At 40.3% G+C, this 25,463-nt stretch overlaps 1 protein-coding gene across 1 annotated transcript in view; it reads right to left on the reverse strand.

Annotated features, from left to right (window-relative positions):
* The window catches only part of LOC142492649 (nuclear RNA export factor 1-like), a 103,347-nt gene that overhangs the window by 64,826 nt on the left and 13,058 nt on the right, over window positions 1-25,463 (reverse strand). Inside the window, exons 5-9 of the mRNA XM_075595489.1 lie at window positions 24,445-24,528; window positions 19,942-20,046; window positions 18,215-18,295; window positions 10,877-10,946; window positions 1,429-1,517 (exon numbers count right to left, since the gene is read on the reverse strand). Of these exons, the coding sequence (XP_075451604.1) occupies window positions 1,429-1,517; window positions 10,877-10,946; window positions 18,215-18,295; window positions 19,942-20,046; window positions 24,445-24,528 (429 nt within the window). The remainder of the gene's footprint in view (window positions 1-1,428; window positions 1,518-10,876; window positions 10,947-18,214; window positions 18,296-19,941; window positions 20,047-24,444; window positions 24,529-25,463) is intronic.

The following is a 25,463-nucleotide window of genomic DNA, read 5'->3' on the forward strand; positions in this document are numbered from 1 at the left end:
CTAGGATTTGAATAGTGAATTGTGTAATTGATTTGGATTATATTGTAATTGATTTGTGAATGGATTGATTGTTGGTAATTTATTTATTTTATTTAGAACATTGCTTGGCATACAGTACTGTAGTGTATGTGTCAGAATGTACTGTATTGCGGTGGTAGTAAGTACAGTAGAACTGTATTTATTTAATTATGCTACTGTAGTTGTGTTTAATAATGGGCCAAATAACTATTATCCGTATCTGGATAATAGTTATTTGGCCCATTAATGTAATGTATGTGTTTGGTGGTACGGGGGGGTGATTTATTTAAATGTACTGTACTGTGTAAGCCATGTTTTAGTTTTTTTACACACAGGGTTGGCACCTGTGCCTTAACCCCTTCATTGCCTTAGCGGGGATTACTAAGGTAATGAAGCTGCTTACATTTTTAATTTTTATTTATTGTGTGCGTGTTGATTTCAGGTCCGGAGACCCCCTACTTCCTGAGTTACAGGCCCAGTTATGGGGTGCCCGTATCCCTCTAGTCCCGCAGTCACGTGACCCACAATTTTAACATGGCGGGGATACCGGCACCCCATAACTGGGCCTGTAACTCGGGAAGTAGGGGGTCCCCGGACCTGAAATCAACTTTGTTCAGCTCAGGAGACCCCCTGCTCACGCACACTATGAATAAAAATCAAATGTAAGCAGCTTCATTACCTTAATAGCTACCCGCTAAGGTAATGATTTTTTCTTTGGAGGGGGGGGGGGGGGTTTGATACTAGTGTGGGGGAGCAGGGGGTCTTCCGAGCTAAACAAAGTTTATTTCAGCCTTGGAGACCCCCTACTTCTCGAGATACAGGCCCTGTTCCCTCTGCATTGTTTTGATTCGATCCCACAGGATTTTAACATGGCGGGTGTACCGGCACCCCATAATGGGACCTGTAACTCGGGACGTAGGGGGTCCCCGGACCAAAAATCAACTTTGTTCAGCTCAGGAGACCCCCTGCTACAAAACTGTAATTTTAGAATTTTAATAAAACCCTTGCGATCGCCTGTGAGAGGCGCGCAGTTAGAGGGACGGATTCAGACTCTCTTTCTGCGCGTCTATTACACAAAGGCAGATGCCAGTAGCATTAACACAGCAGGGGTCCCTGCTTTGGGAAGCTAATGCGTCTCGGTCATTTCATTAATCACAGCGAGCTTTGTCCCCGTTGTGATCACGGTTTCCCGCATTAATTGCCGCCTGAAGTGTTCGAATAACGGCCGCTGCATCAGTACATGTATATGTTTCTGTTAAAGGGCACCTACCTTTTATCAAAATGTAAATATGACAAATAACGCAATAAAGCATCCCTCTTTATGAAGTTAACAGGAGACAAAAAGGTTTCAGAAGCAGTTATGAACACATGACAATCTGCATCCAAAACAACCTAAACAAATGTACATACCTGTGGATAATTCTCCGAGATTATCTGCACAACACGTTCTGTATAAGAACTCTTGTTAAAAGAGAACAATATATTTGCAGATCGCAAACCTAAAAAGGACAAAATAGAATAGGTGACTGCGTAAGTTGATACAAATGTTTTCACATTTAATAGGCATGCAAGCATTTAAGAATGTACATAAAAGATACATACCCAACATTTAAAGCAAATTATCATTAGTGTCAAATACGGTCACATTCAGGTAATGAACTTGATAAACAAAATTCCAACATAAATACGTATGTGCATTCACACACAAAAAAATATTCATATATTTATAGTTATTTTTTTATTTATAAAACGTTTTACCAGGAAGTAATATATTGAGAGTTACCTCTCGTTTTCAAGTATGTCCTGGGCATAGAGTTAAAATGACAAATAATACATGGTTACAAATACAGTTGCATAAGTGAACAGGGTATACATTATATTCAAGAAATTGCATGCACAGTCAAAGATAATATATATTATGGACGTATGTAACAGTTACAGACCAGATTAAAATATGAGACAGTTTTGGTTGTGAAAGAACTTAAACTGGTGGTGGATGTGAGTCTCCGGTAGGTTGTTCCAGTTTTGGGGTGCACGATAAGAGAAGGAGGAGCGGCCGGATACTTTGTTGGGCCTTGAAACCATGAACAGTCTTTTGGAGTCTGATCTCAGATAGGTACTGCATGTGGTAGAGGTGAGGAGCTTGTTCAGATAGATGGGTAGTTTGCCCAGAAAGTATTTGAAAGCAAGACAGGAAAGGTGAACTTTGCGCCCAGACTCAAGTGATGACCAATCTAGTTCTTTGAGCATTTCGCAGTGAGGTGTGTTGTAGTTGCATTGGAGAACAAAACGGCATATTGAGTTGTAGCGGTTGTCCAGTTTGCTAAGGTGGGTTTGGAGTGCCGAGCCGTATACTATGTCTCCATAGTTGATAATTCCATTAGCATCTGATGCACAATACGCTATCTGACCAGCAGACTTAGGGAGGATTTGTTCCTGTAAAGTACCCCTAGTTTGGCATAGGTTTTGGACGTCAGGGTATCAATGTGCATCCCGAATGTTAAGTGGGAGTCAAACCATATGCCCAAGTATTTAAAACTAGTAACAGGAGTTAGGGTAGTACCAACGCTAGTTGGTTCTGAACAACCAATATGACAAAATATATGACAAAAAGGCCTAGAGCTACATCTAACTTGACGTATGATATAATTAAATACTTATCTGTACATGTTCTCATAAGCAAGGGTCATTTAGTTCAATTCTTTGGCCAAAGTATTTTAAGCCTGCAACCACGTCTAGGTACCAACACTGCTGCACCTGCAAAAAGCTTTCATAGCCTCTCTAATGGAGAGAGAGCGGTCTTTAATAGGCCTGTCACTGTGCTTGGCAAGACAGGGAGGAGGGGTCACCAACCTCCAAGTTGCTTTACCAACAGAAATTAACTTGGACGTTAGTGACCCTTCCACTGATTGTAATATCTCAAGTTGGATGTAGCACTAGGCCCTTTTGTTCTATACATGAGGTCACAATCCTAGTAGCACTCTTATTGTCACAATATTTATGATTTGGTGGATTTGGGTTGAGCTTACAAGGGGGGGTGGGGGGGGTGTGTGTGTGTGTGTGTGTGTGTGTGTGTGTGTGTGTGTGTGTGTGTGTGTGTGTGTGTGTGTGTGTGTGTGTCAAAATATGCCGTATATTGTCTGATGTTCTTTCTTCATTTGGTATATTGGGATATATTCAGTTACATTCTAGAGTTATGAGTGCAGCGGTTTCAACTCTGTGGAAAAGCCCTGTTTAGGTGACATTTGATTGACTGTGGGCAAATGTAGTTCTAGCTGATGCAATCGTAAGAGGCCATGACAGAAGCTCTGTGGTCTTTCTAGAATACATGCCATATTAGGTTGATCTATGTATTGAGGCGTGGACAGTTTCTTATCAGATGACATCAGTTTGAAGCTGTAGGACCTTTTCTGGTAATAAGAATGTGTTAGCAAGAGCTGACTAAGGGATATATCTTTATAAATATGTAGCAGGATAGCTGAAGAGAGGGAGAGGCACAGAAGGATTCCACCAAGATGTGAGGACAGGACGACAGAATGATTCCACCCATGAGCAGAGAGATGGTTTAACACCATGAGGAGAGAAGTTTTATCATGATACAGTATATACACCCACCCACACAATATATAAATATATATATATTATAAATATATAGTATTTAAGTGGTAATAACTATTGTGATGTATAAATGTAAAGTGGTGTGATTTTTATATATATATATATATATATATATATATATAAAAAAGAATGTACAGTATTAATATAATTTAAAAAAAACTCTGTGCTAGTAAATATAACTTGGTCCAGTTAAAATAAAGTAAATTGTAACAAACATATCACAGACATATCACATAACCTAATAAAGTCCACAAAAAAGTTCCAAATGAGTATTGAAAGACCTTCACGTAGGCTTTCAGATTCTTCTGGTTACAACCTCAAAGGAACGAAGAAAAGAGAAAAAGCGTATACCATGGTGAAGTTAGACTATATTAAGATGTCCCATGCAAGTCATGTATGGCTTATCCGTTGGAATAGTAGTGAAGGCATGCTAATGCTTAGCACTCTTGTGCATCTGGGCCCTTGTTTGCTTTGGTCTGACCAACTAGCTTGCTGTCTAGCATCTGTCTGCGCCCAATATGGATGTGTGCTTCAGCGTCTCCAGACTAGGACACTTTAAGGTTCGCTATGTCGCACGTAATCCTGGCATGATGACATCTACATGTCGTCATCAGGGTAACGGTTGGCCAATCAATGCTTTCTTTAACGTGTTTCGCAACTGCCTGGCCGCTTATTCAGGAAGAATCAAGTGTCTATCCTTACCAAGGGGAGGTGTGGGTGTGTATATATGTATGTTTATGTGTACACACACACACACACACAATATTTAAATCTGTTGACTAGAAAAAAAAACTATCACAGAAAGACAAGGAGAATCTCTAAAATATTAAAAATATAATATTATATACATGAACAATCTCACACTGCCAGCATTAACATACTGTACATCATTTTTGAAGGGTTTTTATTTTACTTCATGATGTATTTCTACTATATCATTATAGATTGTGATTACACATGATACATTGTGAATCACAAAGAGGTGGGGTATGTTTATGAACTGACATGTGCTAGATAGAGGGCAGGGCTGACAAAGGGGTGTGCCAGGGCTGGTGACAGGACATGAAGGGGCAGTGCCTTAGCAAATGCCTGTTAAAATAGAATACAAGAAAATTGATCTTTCAAAGTTGTTTTTTTTAACAGAAAATGCTAAAAGTATCTTTCTTACTACAAAACTAATTTATTAACAAAAAACACACATGCAGGATATTGACTGAACTGCAGCTTTAAGAAGGCACATAGAATTTACAACTGGACACAAAGTATGCTTAGTTGCTTAGTTGCTTGCTTGACCAAGTACATGAATATCCGATGCTTAAACATGTGGTATGTTCAAAACTGAAAAAAAGCTTGGGAAGACTGTCTGAGACAGCCAGATACATTTTCTATTTAGAAGCCTTAAAATATGAAATCTCTGGGACAGGTAACGATCAGAAAATTCTATAACATGCAGTGAGGACACCAATATGTATTGTACACCGTGTGAATTATAGAAGAATCGTGTCTTTAATAGTTTCACCTTTTTCACCACTAGATGGCAAACTGACAAAGATCTGCAATCAAATAATGTAAGAAAACGCACCGTTGATTTCAGGATTCATATTGAACAGAAAAATGTTTTTATCAAACGTTAAAAACAAACATCAAAGACATGCATGGTCTTATTTGCAAATATAAGATGCTTATTGTTATTTATGGTACAAAGCAGTGTGTAATGACTGTTTTATAATATGGTTTCAGATTAGTTCATTTGATGGTATAATTAATTTGAAATACAAAATGTAATCAATGATGGTGATATTGGCAGGAGTAGTGTAATTTCTTAAAGACACTTTCAGCATTAACTGGATATTGTAGACAGATCGCTCCAGTGTCAGCTTCTAGCAGTTATGGATTCCAACTACACAGAATACTCTCCCAAAGAACAGTTTCATCCCACAATTCCTAGCTAAGGATTATGCAACCTGTGGCATGGATTACAGGTACAGGGTTAGATACAGTACATAACAGAAGGCATCCTTGCTTTCAAAGCATGAATGCTGTCCCCTAGCACAGGGGAGCGCAAACTTTTGCTGCTGCGCCCCCCTGTCTTGTTTGCCCCGGTTCTCGCCCCCCCCTCCCCCCACCCACCTTGCATTCGCGTTAAATGACGCTGTGGGGTCATGTGACGTCACCTGCGGCGTCATTTGAAGTAGCGTTGCCATGGCGACACGTCACACAGTGGGCTGAATCAAGGTAAGTGGAGTATTGCAGGGGCCTCACGCGATCCCCTGGCATTTAATTTAAATGCCTTGGGGAAGAGCACGGGGTCTCTGCAACCACCAACGCCCCCCCCCCCCCACCCCCAGTTTGCGCACCGCTGCCCTAGCATTCTAATGATGTTAACATTTAATGATTGGCTTGCAAGTAAGGAAAATGGTGATGGTCATTTCTTCTTTCCAAAGGATGGCAAACACTTAAGAAATTACCACTCCTGAACCAAATTGTATTGTCAGTAATGACCATCAGACACAGAGCAGAAGGTTTCCTCATTCAGTTCTGTTCACAGAAAAAAATCAATTTTATCCTTTGAGTGCTAACCACCTGATTGCCCTTTGGCAATGTACATAGACCACATACATGTTACACTCCTGGAGCATATTCCCACTGCTGACAACTGGAACCCTTGTGCCAGGGTAGAAGAGGAAATCATATTCTTCCTTTACAAATGTCCCAGAACTCAGATTGTAGCATAGGGCTTAGCAGATGATCCAAAATTAAACATTAAGCGGATGTCAAAAGAATGCATGTTAGCCTACGTGACATTCACCGAATGTCACAAACCAATACACTAAACCAATGTTATTCAACCAGGGTTCCTAGGAACCTTCAGGTTCCCCGGGCATCCCTAAAAGGTTCCTCGCAATTTTCTGGTCATTTGAAAATTGTATCAAATACAGAAGAATTTACAATGCATCTGATCACAAAGTTGCTATTAGAGATTTTTGGGGTTTCTCAAAATTTCACTTGAGGTTCTTTAACCAAAAAAGGTTGGAAACTACTGCACTAAACTAACGTTTGTAATCCTACATGAGCTGTGTTAGAGTTCAGTATCACTAGGAAGGATTTCACCTAATTCAAGGCTGCGGTTTCCACAAAATGGAAATGGGCATGTAAATAATAATTGAAACCACAGCAAAGCTACCACAATTAAGGGAAATATCCCAAAGGCAATGGAGTACACGTCTGAATGAAGTTCTGTTGCTTTTTTTCTAGAAATTACTTTACAATGCAACTTAAGAGAGCAATAACGTCCAATATTGTTCATTAACGCATGTCAAATGGTTGGGTTTTGTTTTGTCTTGTTGCATATGGAAATCATTGTTTATGCTTTAGATCAGATTAAAACTGAAAACAAGAATGCTATACTGCTTCAAGACGAGTAAGATGCGAAAGGGTAGTATTGTATTGCAGTGTAATGTGTACCTGGCACTCCTCAACCCCTCAACACCCCCCTCCCCCCAAAAAAAATAAACAAACTATGGTAAGAAAATGCCAAAAAATAAAAAATGTTTAGAAAATGGAGCATTAACACTTTGAGTGCCCCATGGCATTGGAGAAATGTCATATTTACTGGCACTTTCACCAGCTAGAAACTAAATTACAATTTATTTGGTCAAAAGTGTTTAGAGCAGTGCATTTTAATTTCTAGGCAACATTGATTGCACCATTAGTAATGAAACACAATCTGCCGTAATTGTTTGCTGGCATTTTCATTATCATGATGAGGTGTTCAGAATCGTGTAGGACATTTTGCCGCGACCAAGTGACCGCCAGTGTTTAGCCGCAAGTCCCCTCGCCGCAGGCCGCCTTGCCACCAACCTTAGCCCTTACCCTAAAACCCCCTAATCTTAACCCCTTACCCTAAAAACCTTAACTTCTTACCCCAAAAAACTCTAACCCTAACCGTTAAAACCCCTACTGTTTACCCCTACCCTAAAAGTTCCCTTATTGTAGAAGCGGACAGCGGCGGAGGGTCCAGCGGCGACTTTGTCGCTGCCAAATGTCCCATTTTGTGTTCATAATGCCACTGATTATAACAGGCAAAGAGACCTTTCCAAGTTTGTTTTGCCAAAACACATAGAACAATATAGTGCTTCGGCACTATCAGGTCATACAGTTGCTTACTGAACTTGTTTTCTGACTTAGTTCACCACTGTAGCTCATACCTGCGAATGTCAATGCTCCTCAAATTAGATGAACCACAGAAAAAGAATGCAACTTCGAGAGGTGGTGGTATATAGGTATTCCTTTCTTACAGTATTAGGTTAGTAAAAAGAAATTTAATTTTCTTTGCAATCATTGCATTTGTACGTAAACGAATAACCACTCCAAAAGTAGGGAACACATTTTTATGTGGACTCTAATCTTAAAAGCAGTGCTGCCTTCCTCAGATCAGCAGGACTGGAATACAAATTACTTTTCATAAGTCGCTGTGCATGTCTATAGGACATAATACCTTTTGGTGGGCAGAAAAAAAGAAATAAAGACAAACTTTCTTGAGTAAGCTCTTCCTCGGGACAAGACATACCGATCTCCAAATTATCAAAACGCGTGGTGCCGATTACAGGGAAGAGGTCAGTGAACAAATAGGCAAAGGGAGATGCTACGAAACAGATTAAGGTAGTAAAAGAAACATGTGGAGTGAAGAGGCACTGGGACATGGTGTCCATGTATAGGCCACATTATGACAAGGCAACCTGCAGACTTATATGTCCGATATTGGTTTCTGCGTTCAGGACAAGGGCATATTCATATTGAATTTCAATAATAATTGCTTTATCAAGTCTGGCATTTGCAATGCTTGCAACCAGTTTCTTTACTGTAAAATTGCTCAGAACTTTCAACAAAGCAATGGGACATGATTTATACCTCTCATTTTGTAAATGCACACAATCTGTTTTTAGTTTTTCAGGCTAAACTGACAGATTCCGGAGATTTTACTAAAAATACTACATTCACATGGTGTTCACGCTTTTACGTTTCAGATTGTTTTTTTTTTTTTTTAAATATGTGAATATGGAGAAGAAAAGGTGCAAACATGTAATGACATTTGTTAAGGACATGCCGTAACATTGAACAGAAGAATGTAGTCACCTACTCGTTGCATAGATTCAACAGATCTTAATATACATCTGTGGAACCCCAAGCATTGAAGATTTCTGTAAAATATGTATCACACTTGAATTTTATGCATTATGGAATTGATTCACCCTGAAGAAACCCGCCATTGAGTATTTTAGAAATATAAATATTCAAAGTTATTACATCACTGTTGTCAAACTTATCTATGAGTCTTTCTTTAAATAGCGATAGGAGCAATATTACAAGCAAATCAAAGGACAAATGCTGGTTTACAAAATATTTGAACTGGTTCAACCTCATCAGCTGGCAAGTGATAAAGCTATCCCTATCTGAACTGTTAGCAGACATATCGGAGGAGCTCTTGGTTGAAGTTCTCCACAAACTTAGTAGAATTCTTGTTTTAAATGATTTTGGAACAACATTAAATAGAGTATGTTTATCTGCTTTGCTCTTGCTGAATGGGTTCCATCTTTCTTTTTTGCCAAGATAAACTGTTGTTTTAATGTGCAGTCATCTTTGCAAACACCTCAAACTACAGGACAGGCTCTTGAAACTAAAAGCAGGACCAAACTGATTAAAGGCACATTCTTGTGATAAACTGTAGGTCTGTTTTACTACTTTGGAATCAAACTGAATCTGAAGAAAGGGATGTTTACCTTCTGGTAGCTCCCAAAGTAGATTATATTTGACATGAAGCGGGAAGTAATGCCCTCCATAAAATTAAAACGTAGAACGTCTTTGGCTCCTTGCACCCAAAATTGTACTTAAGGCAGTCGCAAGAATTAAACATTAGATGAATCTACATTGCAAGTCCAGGCTCATTGGGCAAATAATAATATAACATCAATAGAAATGTGTGCAAATCCACAATCCTCTAGGTTAGTTTCCCCAAGTATAAAATAATTTGTAAGTTACATAAGGACACTCATAAGTGGTGATTTTACTGAATCTGCCCTGGCCCCCTGAACAGCTAGTGTAACCCCCCTATGGAATTACCATGGGGTTACCTGTGCGGACCCACATATATTTAGTAAAGTCTTTTCTTATAACACAAGGCTGGGGGAGTCAGCCGATACGAAGCCTCACCCAAGGTTGCCTGGAGACAAGGACGAGACAGGAGATATAAATAGGAAGGATAAGGTTCTAGAGGTTAGGTTGTTGAGGGGTGAGAGTGGAGGAGCCTCAGTGTATATACTTAAAAAGTATTAAGAAGTGGTCCTGAGTATATAGGACAGATCAGTTCCTGTTTATTGTGTTCTAGTTGGGGACAGTGCCCTTTCAGGTAGGGTGTCGAGAGATGGCCAAGGTGAACCCCACAATTCACAGAAGAGAAAGCATGCATGCAACAGAAGTCCCTATGAGAGGCATCCCCGGGTGCCATAGGATCACCACTGCAGGCAGATCCACACACGCGTCAGTTACAGTGTGTCTAGATGTAGCAGTTCAGAGACAGGAGTGCAATGTATACCTCCTATTTAAATTGAGACAGCCAGGGCCCGAGAAGGGCTCCATATTGACAATGCGCAAAGTCCTATATGCAGAACTCAGACAGGTCAATTAAGTAGAATCCAGTTAAGAGTCTGCACCTCCCCAAGGTGTTAAGTGAGGCTGCCTGGGGATGCAACCATCAAGAGTACAGACAAGCCATATGAAACTGATGACACCTATACTTAAGTGTACTGCGTATGGATAAGATGAGCCCTAGTAAAAGGGGGCATAAATAAAGAGTGTTTGTACTACAAAAGTTCCTAGCGCCCACCATTTCTATCTTTGCTTCCTCCTTGCCCAGCCGCACCAAGCCTGCACCCTGAATAAGGTAAAGCTTTCTGAGGAGCCACTAAAGAGACACTGATATAAACTCCCTGGGAGCCTGGCAGGGAGGGTTACATTTATAATGGGGTATTGGGTGTCCCTTTATGTGAGGACATGACTGCAATGTGATCTGTGATTTCACCCCTTTGCTGCTAGAGGGGCCAACAACACATTAACTCCTTAGCTGTTAGAAGCGTCCAATGATACTCTTGACGTGCTCTCTCTAACCAATATTGAAATATTATTGTGCAGTATCGATAAAAAAAACCAAGGACTACCAAGTAGATAAAAGGACTTTTCCTACCTGGATCATTGCAAAGGTTGCGTAAATCAAGACTTTCAGTCACATCGTCATATCGTCTCCGTAGACAAATCTATGATACAAGAACATGATTAAATGTAATACATGGATTACTCAATAGATATAGGGAACGAGATAAGAATTCATGTTACACTGTGAAAATAAAGGTGAGATATAAAGTGCATCCTTTAGTAAAGGAGGTATCCTCTTTGTTATGTAATGTTTCCTCATGCAACAAGATTAAAATAAGGGTTCTACTCAGCAGTCAACTCCTGAAACAAGTGTTGAAAGACTGTGTGAGTATCTTCAAATTATCTCAAATCGTATCCTTCACAATATCAGAACTCACTAGTGAACTATGAACCACTAGAACTTTACTGGTTTCAACCATCCACACATCAGACATTCCACCAAACTCGGACATGCACCAGCATTAGCACAGAGTGAGGGAAATGCCCACTATTTCAAAAATGTACATTGAATTAATACTGTGAAGCTGTAGAGAAGGGCATTTTCTAATGTGGTAATTTAAATTGGTTTATTATGAAAATAGTTGTTTCCTGACACTCAAAACCTTAAGTACTTCCAATGGCTTTTCTTATTTTGGATATGCTATCACTAAGGTTAGCAAAATCTTTCAGAATTATCTGCTTTGATATCCTCTTTCAAATCATATTCCAGGAGGATAGTGGTCCTCGATGAGATCCCAGAAAACATTGAAATTACAATTTGGAGGCGTTTCCCATTGAGCCGAGTCAGCCTCTAAATTGGTAATCATTTTAAAATCTAATTTGATAGACAAGGCCTCTTATCCAGCATGACGCAGTACCATGACCTTTTCCAATTGGTGTACTGAAAAACACCTAATCTTCGTATGGGTCCCAAAAAATGCCTTATCCAGAATCCCCAACTTGTTCAACATTGCACACATGGCCTTAAGTTGTTAATGGATTGAAAAAGCTTGACACCGCTTCTACTACACCCTCCTCTTCTTCTGAGGCCAAGAAGTACTCCAGCTTGTCATAGGTGAAAAAATAAATTTAAAAAAATGATCATATCTGATCTTGATAGAGATGGATCCCTTTGATTATCTAATGAAGTCTGGAATTTTGATATTTTATGCAAATTCCGCCTCGCATCCTTTGCTATTGCCATTCAAATTTCCCCAACCTTGTATGTTTCATCCAAGATAAGAGTTCTGCCATCTCAGATGGAGTTCCTCTAAGGCGTCATTCCTAATACAGTCTGCACATAGCCTCTTGGAACAACCCAAAGGTCATTTCTGTTCTCAGTCTGCGCCGCAGATACGTTTTGACTTCGCAATCATTTTCTAAGGTTTGGCAGTATTATCAGAAGCTGTTGCTTCAGGATGAAGATCAGGTTAAGCCACAAGACACCCACCCTCTTCTCAATCAGATAATTTTAATTCCTCTTTAAAGGAAGATCCTGTTTGCACAACCAGTTGGGTCTGGCTCTCCTAGTGCTCCAGAGGCATTTTGTTCTACTTTGGAATGTAAAACCCCCATAAGAGAGAGTGGCCGAGTAATATGATGAGACTGTGCAAGCATGAACGGTGAAGGTATGGGTTCAGGTTTTAATGCAGTGAAAGTAGAATTCAGGCCTTGCACAGCCTCTCCACATCCTTCATATATGCAAGGGGACCAGAAAATGCAGAACCAGGAGGGGTGGGAAAAAATGATTACGTGGTGTTTCAACATGTGGACTACGTCGTCCACTGTAGCATGGGGGGTAGTAATTTGAGCCCTCTGCTGTCTGGTATAGGCATCCCAATGGTCAGCCAAAAAATAAAAAAGGTGGAAGGTAGGAAAAAGGATCCTACCTCCCCAGCTGAGTTGCAGTAGCCCAAAATAACAGTCGTGGGTGACGTAGGACGCCACTTTTTTTTAATACCTAGCCCACTGAATTTGTTCTAGCCCTAGATGGAGGAGGAACTTTTTCCCACTACGTCACACGTTACCATGGGGATGGTGAAAAATATTATTTCATGATTCAGCATACTCTAAAATTACATGTATGATATTGGAAATTATGCAACACTCGAAAATGTGTATTATTAGCAGATGGAATTCTCCCCTCTTCAATTCTTCCTGCCCCCATTCTTCTGTGAGTGTCTACTAGACCAAACTTATGTGGTCTGCAGTATTTGGTGACAACATTAAAATACATTACGGTCCATGCGTTGCCTGTTCTTTTTACTCTGCATCCTTTAAGTTTATTTTCTACTTTCACCTCACTGATGTGTACTTTCTTCAGGATTGTATTATTCTTTCAAAATATTACATGTGGTGTATGTTAATTAAGTATACAGCGAGTGGTGCATACAGTTTTCCATGTTTGGCTGTATTGGCTGTTTAGTAAGCTTTTGTTTTTGCTTAGGAGTATGCAGGTTGACAACTATTGCATGGTAATGATCTGCTATGACTTTAGTTTCATTAGTTATGCTTAATTTGATAAATTGTGCAGAGAACAGAGGGTTAGCATTGCAGGTGACAAATCCCTTTATACAGACACTGATGAATAAGGCCCATGAAATGGAGACAGATTTTCTATGAGAAAATGACAGTGTCCTTTTTTAATTTACTGGTTAATTTATTTAAAGTCACCAGCCAAAATGCAAGTGGAACATGTAAAATGCCACCTAAAGTTAGCCTGAACGTATTATTTATAGCATGGAAACCCTCAGTCAGGTTAATCTGTGTGTCCCGTATAGAACTCAATAACTTGATTAAAAAGAAACTGAAAATGTCAATAAGCCTCAAATACTGGGGGAGATAGGACCTTGCCTTAGCACCGATCTGGCACTATTGCACGGAAAGCCCACGGTAGCGACGAATTAGTGCCATACTCTTTAGAGAATAAAGTAAATAATACAGATTTGTAAATGATAATGTCTGTGTAAAACTATTTACAAAAACAGTGCAAAGACCAAATCTGGGGCTCCAAAAAAGGCATAAGCACGAAACATGCTGGCTCCGTTTTTTTGCCTGTCGATCAGATGAATTATTAAAAGCTAATTTTGTAGTTACCCTCTCTCCAGTTCATTCATTTTCATTCATTTTTTGTTCCAGTGGTGTGTCGCGCATTATTCACTTTTAAAACTATTTACACTTGCACACAACTGGTTATACATTTATCACTTTCACATATGCACACCTAAAAATCTGCAAAATATGTATTTGTATGATTAGAAATAAGTGGATTAATTTGCCAGGAGCTAAACAGGAAGCACATGTCAAGCCTGATGTCTTCAATAGTGCACCCAACCACATCTTCAGCAACTGTACTTCCTGCAAAATTGCACAGGCAAAAAGGTACTGTATATACATACATACACTAGATATGATATTAAATAGCTTTTTATTCAAATGTGTTATGGAACTAATGTATGTATCCGTCTGGTCTGTACATGCAGTTTATAATGAAAATGAATGTTTAATGTAAATATATATGTCACCAGATATTCAGCTGTTCTAGTCAGATGAAGGTTGAGTACTTGTAGTACATATTTATTAGAAACGGTTATTCGTGAAGGACACGAACCATGTACGCAGAATTGTACATGCATTTCTCCAGGCACAATGATTCCCATAGAGCAGTGGTGCTAAAAGCCAGTCCTCAAGACCTCCCTCCCTCCCCACCCCAACAGGTCAGGTTTTCAGGATATCCTAGCTTTGGGTGACAGGTCCCTGTGCTGAAGCTGGGCTATCCTAAAAACCTGACGTGCTGGGGGTGGGCTTGAAGCCTGGAGTTGAGAGATTACAATCTCGTTTTGAAGCCCCAGGCCCAAGGAGATAATGGGACTTGCCCATGGTGACGCGGAGCGGACACCAGTAAAATAACCAAGTTCCCGGCTTCATCAGTGTCATCGCTTTCAGAATCAGTCCTTTTTAGTCAAAGAGCCACTCTTTCAGTCCTTATATTTGATTATATATCTGATTAATATATAGGTCATCAAAATGAATACAATATATCACCAATCTTCAGTATTCCATGACTATGTATATATTTGATTTAAGCATGCAGTATGTTATCATTTATATATACAGTGGCTGGCAACATTACCCCAGCTCCTGAAGTTTGAAATGTTACCCTGTATCCTTTCATGTAAGACATAAGGCAAACAATGACACAGAGAATACAAACAGTATTTCAATTGCACTGTATTTAAGAAACGCATTAGGCTTATGTTGTTTCAGTGGGGGGGGGGGAATAGTACAGCTCAACCCCATTATAGCGTGATCCGCTACAACTTGAATCCGCTTATAACGCGGTATGAGCGTGGCTCTCGAGATTTGAAAACCTCTATTTTACCGCTCTCGTTTTTGCTGTCAGCTCTCTCGTCACTTCATAGGGCTGTGTCCACGTGCTCTCCTCTCTGCAGCTGTCAGCTGTGCGGTGCCACATGACAACACATTTTTTTTTTTTTTTTTTTTTTTTTTTAAACATTCAATGCTTTATTGCTAACGGACACATACACACACCTACACCATGTGGGAATTGAACATTAATACATTTTATAAAATACACATTCAGGTATCGTACTCAGGACCTTTCACATTCTGGTACCAATGCTTTACCTCTACACCACAGGCTTGGTGTGACATGACAGACCCTATAAATATATTTATCCTCTACAGCACAGTGCACAGTGTACTATGTAAATGTTAAGTTTGTTTCTAGAGTCTATGACATCACACAGTCCCTGTGGTGTAGAGGTACAGAATTGAGCTAGCATACGAAAGATCCTGGGTATGATATGGTATAACGCGGTCTCATTCTGTGGATCCCAAGGACCGCGTTATAACGGGGTTAAGCTGTACATAAGTCTTAGCAAGGTATTATGAAAATCAAAATTCAATAGAGGTGTGTTTTGGATCAAACAAATTACATTTCTTATTTCTAAGCCAGTGACCTTTCTGGGGAAAACCTATGACATGGTAACGTACTGTATAGGGATTTCTGTTTTATCCTGTTACAATAAATGCATAGCAGTTTCTTAAAGTAACTGTATGTTTTTGTAATCCTTCTGTAATGTAAGCACTGTATTTTTTATATATATTAAACAATTCTTTAAAAAGTGATGCTTTGGGGCTCTGAATGAACTGTTGCACGCTCTGGAAAGAGTATTTACATTTTCTGACACATTTTGCTACAACAGATGTGTGTGTTAAGTGCATATTTTTTTTCCTATGATAAACAGAAACCTGAAACCCAGGCACATATATTAATTTACATACCGTATATTCCGGCGTATAAGACGACTTTTTAACCCTGGAAAATCTTCTCAGAAGTCGGGGGTCGTCTTATACGCCGGCAAAGTGCGGGCAGACGTGGCTTCCATCTGTGCGGCGAAACCTGGGGGCAGAGCAGAGCAGTGGCAGGCAGAAGCTCCTTGCTGCTGCTGTTTCCCTGTGCTTGCAGAGGGGGCGGGGCGTCCCTCTGCACACAGACACAAGCCCTCCTCTTCCTGTCTTACTCCTCCAGTGTTCAGCAGCGTGGGGAGCCGAGCAAGCAGTACAGTAGTACTTTCACGTGTGTGTGTGTGTGTGTGTGTGTGTGTGTGTGTGTGTGTGTGTGTGTGTATAATGATGTGTGTGTGTATAGTGATGTGTGTGTGTGTGTGTTTGTGTATATAGTGATGTGTGTGTGTGTATATATATATATGTATAGTGGTGTGTGTGTGTGTGTGTGTGTGTGTGTGTGTGTGTGTGTGTGTGTGTGTGTGTGTGTGTGTGTGTGTGTGTGTGTGTGTAGTGATGTGTGTAGTGATGTGTATAATGATGTGTGTGTACAGTGATGTGTGTGTGTGTGTGTATATAGTGATGTGTGTGTGTATATATATATGTATAGTGGTGTGTGTGTGTGTGTGTGTGTGTGTGTGTGTGTGTGTGTGTGTGTGTGTGTGTGTGTGTGTGTATATAGTGATGTGTGTGTGTGTATATATATATATGTATAGTGGTGTGTGTGTGTGTGTGTGTGTGTGTGTGTGTGTGTGTGTGTGTGTTTGTGTATATAGTGATGTGTGTGTGTGTATATATATATATATGTATAGTGGTGTGTGTGTGTGTGTGTGTGTGTGTGTGTGTGTGTGTGTGTGTGTGTGTGTGTGTGTGTGTGTGTAGTGATGTGTATAATGATGTGTGTGTACAGTGATGTGTGTGTGTGTGTGTATATAGTGATGTGTGTGTGTATATATATATGTATAGTGGTGTGTGTGTGTGTGTGTGTGTGTGTGTGTGTGTGTGTGTGTGTGTGTGTGTGTGTGTGTGTATAGTGATATGTGTATGTTTTGTGATTGAATGTGTGGTGTGATTGTGTGTGGGGGTCGCGAGGGGAAAGGAAGGGGGAGGGGAAGATGCGGCTAGGATGGGCTGGCGCACGGCCACGTTCGGCGCCAGCCCATAATGATGCGCGGAGCAAAACAGGCAAAAGTTAGAATAGGATGTGCCGGCGCAGTATATTGAAATCAAATCTGATGTTTTTTTTAATTTTTATTTGGTTGGTGTGTGCGTTGGAAGAGGGGTAGTCTTATACGGCGAGTATATCCCAAACTCTATATTTTAACTGGAAAAGTTGGGGGTCGTCTTATACGCCCAGTCGTCTTATACGCCGGAATATACGGTATTTTGCATCATTTCTTGGGCGGGGGAAGCATATAGATATGATCGTGGAGAGTGAGGAGTTAATATTAACTCATTGAAAGTACTTTGCACAGGAGAAAAGTGAGTTAGCTAGAGTACCCGTGTGTATTTACCTTGGTTGCATATCTAAGTCACATGCTCACAAGTGTGCTGTGTGACAGGATGGATTGAGGGGAGATATTGTTCATTTGAGGGACCTTTACGAAGGTGACAAGTGGGCCAGCTAGAGAGCTGTGTATTAACCCGTGTCTCGTATGCTGGTCACGTGCTCACAGGTGTGCCGTACGTGACAATTTCAATATCCAGGGAGAGGCTAGAGTTTTAAAAAATAAATTATTATTGAATACATTCTTCAAATGTGTGTATACACACACACACACACACTTTGCTTACATTATTGAGGGCTCAAAGTCTAAAAATAATAGGAGCAAAAAATAAGACAGGGCCTTATTTTGCTGTGTTCAAAGAACGCAAGAACGCAAGAACACAATCACGCAAGAACTGGGATTCCCCCGGAAAAAAAACAGTTCAATGCTTACCTCATCATAAAATGTCTCATAAAAGTAAAATAAATGATCTGTTTTTATAGTGCCAAATGTCACTGAAGTTCACAATTAGTTAGAAAATGCTGCTTAAAATGTGTAGCACTAGTACCCAGATATTTCACTCTATCCCGTACCTCGATAGCATTCATATCCACTGTATATGGAGTACACAACCGATCAGATGGAAGAGGGGAAGGAGTAGCATTAATCACAATCTATTAGGTAAAACACAAAAACAGGAGAGAATCAGATATTGGTCACTGAAGATATTTCTAAAAAAAAAATGTTAAATACTAATTTAATGAATGAGAAAATATAACAGATTACATTTTTATCGAAGGAAGTTTTCGGAAGAAGAATGACCTTCATCATGAAGAATGAGCTTTGAAATGTAGAATTGAGAAACATTACAATGCGACAGATAAAAAAAAATGGTTTCTTCACAAACGCAACATCTGAGTTTTTTCCAGTTTCTCTCTCCCTCATAACACAACTAAAGCATACATGAAATGAACATTATGCCAAGGCAGATCTTACAACTCCAACACAAGAAACGAGCCACAGGTATGATAAATGAACAAAGGAGCAGGCATAAGAACCTATACAGTAGGGTCCCCTCACTCGGCAAGTTCGGTTCCAGGCCGCCGCCGAAAAGCGGAATATATTTTTTTTTTGTGCGGAGCGCACAAATGCTATGTCCACCAGCGATTTCCCGTCTCTCCTCCCTCCTGCACTGTCCCAGAATGCAGCTTTTTGCGCATGCAGTCGGGCGTTCCCTTCTACGCATGCGCGGCCTCTGCATTCCCTTCTGCGCATGCGCGAAAAAATGACTGCAGTCGGGAAATAGTACCGCCGTATTAGCGGATCGCCGAGAAGCGGGGCCCTACTGTAATGGGGTTGAATACTTTTGTTGGAAGGTGTATCCATTCTTGTTTTCTTATTTCTAAATCTGTCTGTCTCTCTGGTAATGATGTGCAGTTACCTTTCAGTGTTTGTTCATAAATGATGATTTGGATATATCTAAGGAGTGTGTGTTTGTGCCTGCAACATGCCTTTCCTAGAACCTACATTTTTTACATTTTCTTTATTTATCTTATTTTGAGGTTTGCCTTTAGAAACATAGTAGGCAATGGATTTTATTCTTTGGCCTAGAGTGCTGCCGATTTCTTATTTCATAACGCAGATAAGGTACAGACCGTATTAACACAAACAGAAGGAAAAATATACAAACCACGCAAGTAAAGCACATTTTTCTTGAGTCTCACCCGGTGTGTGTGGGTGGTTCTCACCATACTCATAGTAGTAAACAGGGAAGTCCAACCCTGTAAGGGGTTCTGACTTTTAATTGTATTGAGTTACATGGGACAAAAGGCAGTAGTTGGAACATTTAGTGTAAACATTAGAGGGTTCTATGAATTTATTTTTTGTTAAAAGAAAAAAAAAAAAGGCTTTAGAAAGTTGCACATTGTCAGAAAATACAAGGTCTATGATGAATCTTGAATCTGAAAACTGGCCAAAAAAAAAAGTTAGGTCCTCTTCATCGATGAACTCAACATGAGGTTTGAAGGCAAAATCTGAGATCTGGGACATGGGGACATGACGTCATGTTTAAAACATAACAGAGGTAACATGCGGCAAGTTGAAGGCTGTATATTCACCATATGTAAAACTCATGAACATGATCATTTATGGGAAATTATTTGCAAGCGTTGGGCCAATAAGATAGCCGCCATCACGCCCAATGTAACAAAGTGGATTCAAAAGTAAGCCATCTTAAAGTTAATAATGTCAAGAGTCACGTTTCAGGGGATGCACCCCATACAAATCCATTGCAAAGAGGATGAAATTAAAACAAGCGTACCTTGTAGTAGGAATAGCCTTGAATCTTTCTAGAAACTTGCATCAGAGATCGAGCTGTATCAACATTGTCAACATAGAACACTGCCGTGTTGTTTATATAGTGAAACTGAAAAATGAATGAAATACAAAAACAATTACACCGCAGAAATCTAGTTTCCTTAATGGTTGTTTGCTACTTAAAGCGTGTAATATAGTGCGCACACGTCAATTAGAATTGGCCGTGTCCAGGCCTGGCATTCTATACTTCAGCCGCGCGCACGGCACTGAGCGGTGGCGCGGCAGATCACAGCAAATACATGAAAACGATATTTTCGTGACGCTCCCACGCCACAGCGTGGCTAATCGCTGTGATGTCTATAGCCATGCCCTCTGGCCGCGCACACCGCTTACAACATATAAACGAAAAGCGCAACACCGGGCGTCCGCACGCACACCAGCGCCTACTATATAACACGCCTAAGGAGTGTCAGAATGCCCTAAGCTATAGGGACCCATAGATATTTCGGCACCATAGCCATGTGATTGCTTGTAACGATCTAATGGGCCAGATTGTATCCACCATCATGTACAGAAAATGAAATTCTCATTTTCCATTCCAGTTAAGTGTGATACCCACAGACGTAGACACTACCTGCCACTCCCACGCTACAAATGGCTCTCACATAAAAATAAGATTTCAATCATTCATTTGTCTCCTCCAAAACCCGAGCCCTCATTTCCAAAGTCTCTATGAAGCCATAAATATAAAAGCAGTAATTGCAAATATGATGCAGGTGCTCCACTAACATACTATAATTATTACGATCATAATAATTATAAATGACATTTTAATTATAGTTATGATGTATAACACGTGTGATTTCTACACCTCTACTCACCACATCTTCACCCATCTCCAAGAATCTAAGTAACTGGGAAGCTATTCCTTATCTCAGGGATAAGCACCTCTCCCTTTCACAGATTCTGCAATGTGCTGCTTCCCGACTCTTGTGCAGTATAACGTTGCTCAGCACAGGGGTCATTGAATGCCCATTTTTATTAAGTATCCTTTCCTTCCATGCAAACCACAAACAGATTTTGAAAGGGTTAGCATAACACTGCATGACCCCCTTACTAATAGTTGCCAGCCTTCTCCTATACAGACTGGTCAACCCTGCATTCATTATATTAAATTGCAAACATTTTCACCCTTATGCACACAGACATTTCAATGCTTAGGAACAGGACTACATAACAGTTGTGCCAGAAACACTTAAACACACATAAGCACCCCAAAATATTCACAGAAAATATTGCAACACAAAGAAAAGACAAAGTCCGAAAACAAGCACTCTGATCCAAAAAGGAACCATTAACTAAATACAAATTACATGTATTGATCATGGAATGATGACAAAAAAGAGCAATGAGAAAACAAAAATAACACAAATAAAAACAAACGGGGATCAAACAATCAAAAACATGATACAACATGAATGCCCTTGACGTGTGAGTAAATAGTACACTCCAGTAACAAATGTAGATGTGGTGAAATTACCTACAAAAAACTCCACAAAAACTCACCTTGCTGAGGTTTAAATATACATTTTGTCATCTCAGTATACATAATAGGCGTTTCTACTCTTCATCACTCCAGTTGATTATTTCAATAACCGGCCGGTTATTACCCTAGGTGGGATTTTGGGGGCTTTGGCAGTTGCGCTTGGCTACATATTTTGCTGCAGTGCACCGCTTTTTGCTCTTTGGATTTCTTTTGGACTCTTTTCAGCTGGCAGCACGCACACTCACCAGGATTGAGGACGCATTGACTCAGCGGGGGTACTCATTCAAGCCGAATGGTTGTCCCAGCGTGACAGCAGGTACTCTGTGGGGGTAGTGGACTGAGGGCTGCGTTAGGAGTTGGCCTGATTGTTCTCAGGTAGGATGGTCGGCGATTCCCCTCTACACCCAATTCATCACCCCTCCCCCTAACCTGCATAATAGTCCGCTTCGCCTTTGGGATTAAGTCTTAACACATTCCTTACCTGTGTGGTATATTTAGGTCGGAGACCTTTCATTTTCTAAGAAGGATATTCGTACATCTATTAGCTCTTGAGCACTGGTTGTGGGATCTTTTCCCTACATTTCCCTAGCTAGTCAGTCAGTTAGCTAGGGTCTGTCTTGTATAGTAAGTCTCCCCAAGGTGGAGTAGGCTTTATTTTTATGTTTTATTTTGGCTTAAAGGGACGGTGTACCAAATAATTTATGTTTACTTGGGCCATTTTGTGGATTAATAAATCAAAGTCTTACAGACTAGATTTTTTTTGAATCGGCGGTAATAAAATGTTCTCTTAAAATTTGGCACAGTGTCAAAACTCACTATCAATTATGCTCATTTCCCTCGAGATGTATCCCTATTTTTGATAACCATGATTTTGGTCCTGGTTGGTGTATGGGTACTTTTGATCTGTGGAAGGCTAAAAATGTTAGTGATGTGGGGGATATGCTATTCAATGGTAAACTGGTAAACTGGGCCACAAATCTTTGCTTAAGAGGTTGTAGTGGTGTTGGGGATATGGCCCATATCTGGAGGTTTTGCCCAAAAATGCAGAGATTTTGGGGAACAGTGCAGAATCTGTGACGTGAAATAATTGGGATAAGAATCCCTCTAGACCCGCTTATGATGGTTTCGGCAAAGCCTCTAGATAACCTAAATCACAATTTATCTAAACTAGTATTACATATTCTGACCGCGTCGAGACGTCCAATCGCAGGGGCCTGGAGAGAGATTATTTTGAGAGTAAAGGAGGTGCAATCTATGGGAAGATTAACAGCCTGTGTGAAGCAGAACAAGAACATTTCAAAAAGTATGGGAACCCTGGAATTCTAGGGAGAATATATGTGAATCTCTGAATCAATGTGGTTTGAGGGTTGTATTTTTTTCTCAAGGTGCTGTTCATTCTGAATAATGTGCGGTGATGTGGTCATGGCGTCGTTATATTTTTTGATACCCATGTTAAAATTCTGGTGCTTCCAATCCCCCTCCCCCCCTGCGCTTTCTATTTTCTGTATTCCCTTTTCCTTTGTTTTTCTAAAACGCAAATAAAAAGTTACAAAAAAAAAAAAAAAAGAGAACCTGACCCGATGGTGGTTGCTTGAACCTGACCCGATGGTGGTTGCTTGAACCTGACACGATGGTGGTTGCTTGAACCTGACCCGATGGTGGTTGCTTGAACCTGACACGATGGTGGTTGCTTGAACCTGACCCGATGGTGGTTGCTTGAACCTGACCCGATGGTGGTTGCTTGAACCTGACCCGATGGTGGTTGCTTGAACCTGACCCGATGGTGGTTGCTTGAACCTGACCCGATGGTGGTTGCATGAACCTGACCCGATGGTGGTTGCTTGAACCTGACCCGATGGTGGTTGCTTGAACCTGACCCGATGGTGGTTGCATGAACCTGACCCGATGGTGGTTGCATGAACCTGACCCGGTGGTGGTTGCTTGAACCTGACCCGATGGTGGTTGCTTGAACCTGACCCGATGGTGGTTGCTTGAACCTGACCCGATGGTGGTTGCTTGAACCTGACCCGATGGTGGTTGCTTGAACCTGACCCGATGGTGGTTGCTTGAACCTGACCCGATGGTAGTTGCTTGAACCTGACCCGATGGTGGTTGCTTGAGGACTGGAGTTGGCCATCCCTGGTCTAACCTCATACTGAAAATTAACCCCTTTTGTGCAGGAACGCAACACCACCAGGCCAGCACCTTCGCTACATTGCTCCCCTAGGCCAGCACCTTCGCTACATTGCTCCCCTCATGGTGAAAAAGTCAGGATGGATGAACATTGTAATGGGATTCCTGCACATTGGTGCAATGGATGGAAAGTGTTGCATTTGTATAGGTTTATTTTCTTGAAAGTGAATTTGCTACTAGGGAAGAACTTTAGTATGAATAAGGATGAAAACTTTTTTGATCTAACACTGCAGTGCTCCAGCAGTTATTTTCTCTCTTTATACGTATAGGTATGCCTCCTTGTTATCTGATGCACACAGGTATCCAAGTCACTGGTATCTTTATATACTATAGCATGTGCCTGAAGGTGCACCTCCCTCCTATTGTATGTATGACTTTATTTATATAGCGCCATTAGTGTACATAGCGCTTCACAGTCGTAATACATGTGACAATCATAAATAACAAATAATACAAATAACAGATCATGGGAATAAGTGCATTAAACATAAAAGTAACATTTCGGGAAGAGGAGTCCCTGCTCCGAGGAGCTTACAATCGAATTGGTAGGTAGGAAGAACGTACAGAGACATTAGGAGGGAATATATTGTTTTTACATAGGTACTCTAAATCTGTCCCCCTCTCCACATAAATTCAGTTTTACAGTCTTTGAATAAAAAAAATAAGGATTTAATAGCATATACCCCTTATATGATATGAAGGCACCTTATATGTAAGAGTGTAAGATGTTTCTGCCCTCAACCCAAATAAGTTAATTAAATATCCTACCTGGATAGCCTTGAAGTAAAACCCGCACTCCTCTTGAATAGAATTCAGCAGCCAGTTTTTATTATACTTTTTACCATAAGGGATCTGTTTGAATACAAATGAATAAACAGAAAACATTTAGTGTATGTATGTTTGTAGATTTTAAAATATATGTCACAAATGTAAAAGTGAAATGCTACAGGGACCAACTACTTGTTTCAGGAGCACCAGCAAGTGAATGCACTTGGGCGTGTAAATATTCTATTTGCATCATATAAAGTTTGTTTTCATTTTGCCCCAAACACCTAACTGTAAACAGCAAGAGAAGAAACCCGCACTGAATTTACAATGTAGATCGATTCATTTATAACAACATTTGGTCTTGTATCTGAGCCTAAGCGTGTAGCAGGCATAACTGCTCCCTTTTTGTGGGATGGCCGTGCATACTGTAGTATTCTGCAGAAACCTTACATCCGGGAAACGGTGATATTTTGAGGTACGCCTGGGTATATTGGAGGGATACACCGTATAGCTCGCTACAGCCTTAATATCGAGGGAAAAAATGCTGCAGAAATGTGAACACTTGTGAAAAGAGCAGACGTGTGAATCCGTTGCTGGAGAAATCTGAATTGCTGTATATGTACCTACCATGTATCTATATTTTGCACAAAGGTGCAAATGTCAGGTGTTACCCAGGGTCTGTGTATTTCGCTCGTTTGTTGAGCCCTACACACAGAATAAATACTGTTATTAAAATCAAGCTTATTATGTCATTTACATCTCCTTTGAACCAGCAGTTCTACTTATTTAGGAAAATGCAGGTTTTAAAACCATATCTCCATAATTTGTTCTATTCATTTTGTTACTTATACTTTTAATTACAAAACAGAAGTGTAATAAAAATTGGTCTTCAGAAGCGGCTGTCCATGCTAATTGTCAGACAATACAGTATGTAGTGTATCACTGACATTGCTGCAGCATTCTTTGTGAATATGTATTGGCGTTCTAAGGAATAAAACATTTGAAAAGCTACTGCATGA

Source organism: Ascaphus truei, chromosome 4 (genome assembly GCF_040206685.1).
Source record: "Ascaphus truei isolate aAscTru1 chromosome 4, aAscTru1.hap1, whole genome shotgun sequence".
Lineage (NCBI taxonomy): Eukaryota > Metazoa > Chordata > Amphibia > Anura > Ascaphidae > Ascaphus > Ascaphus truei.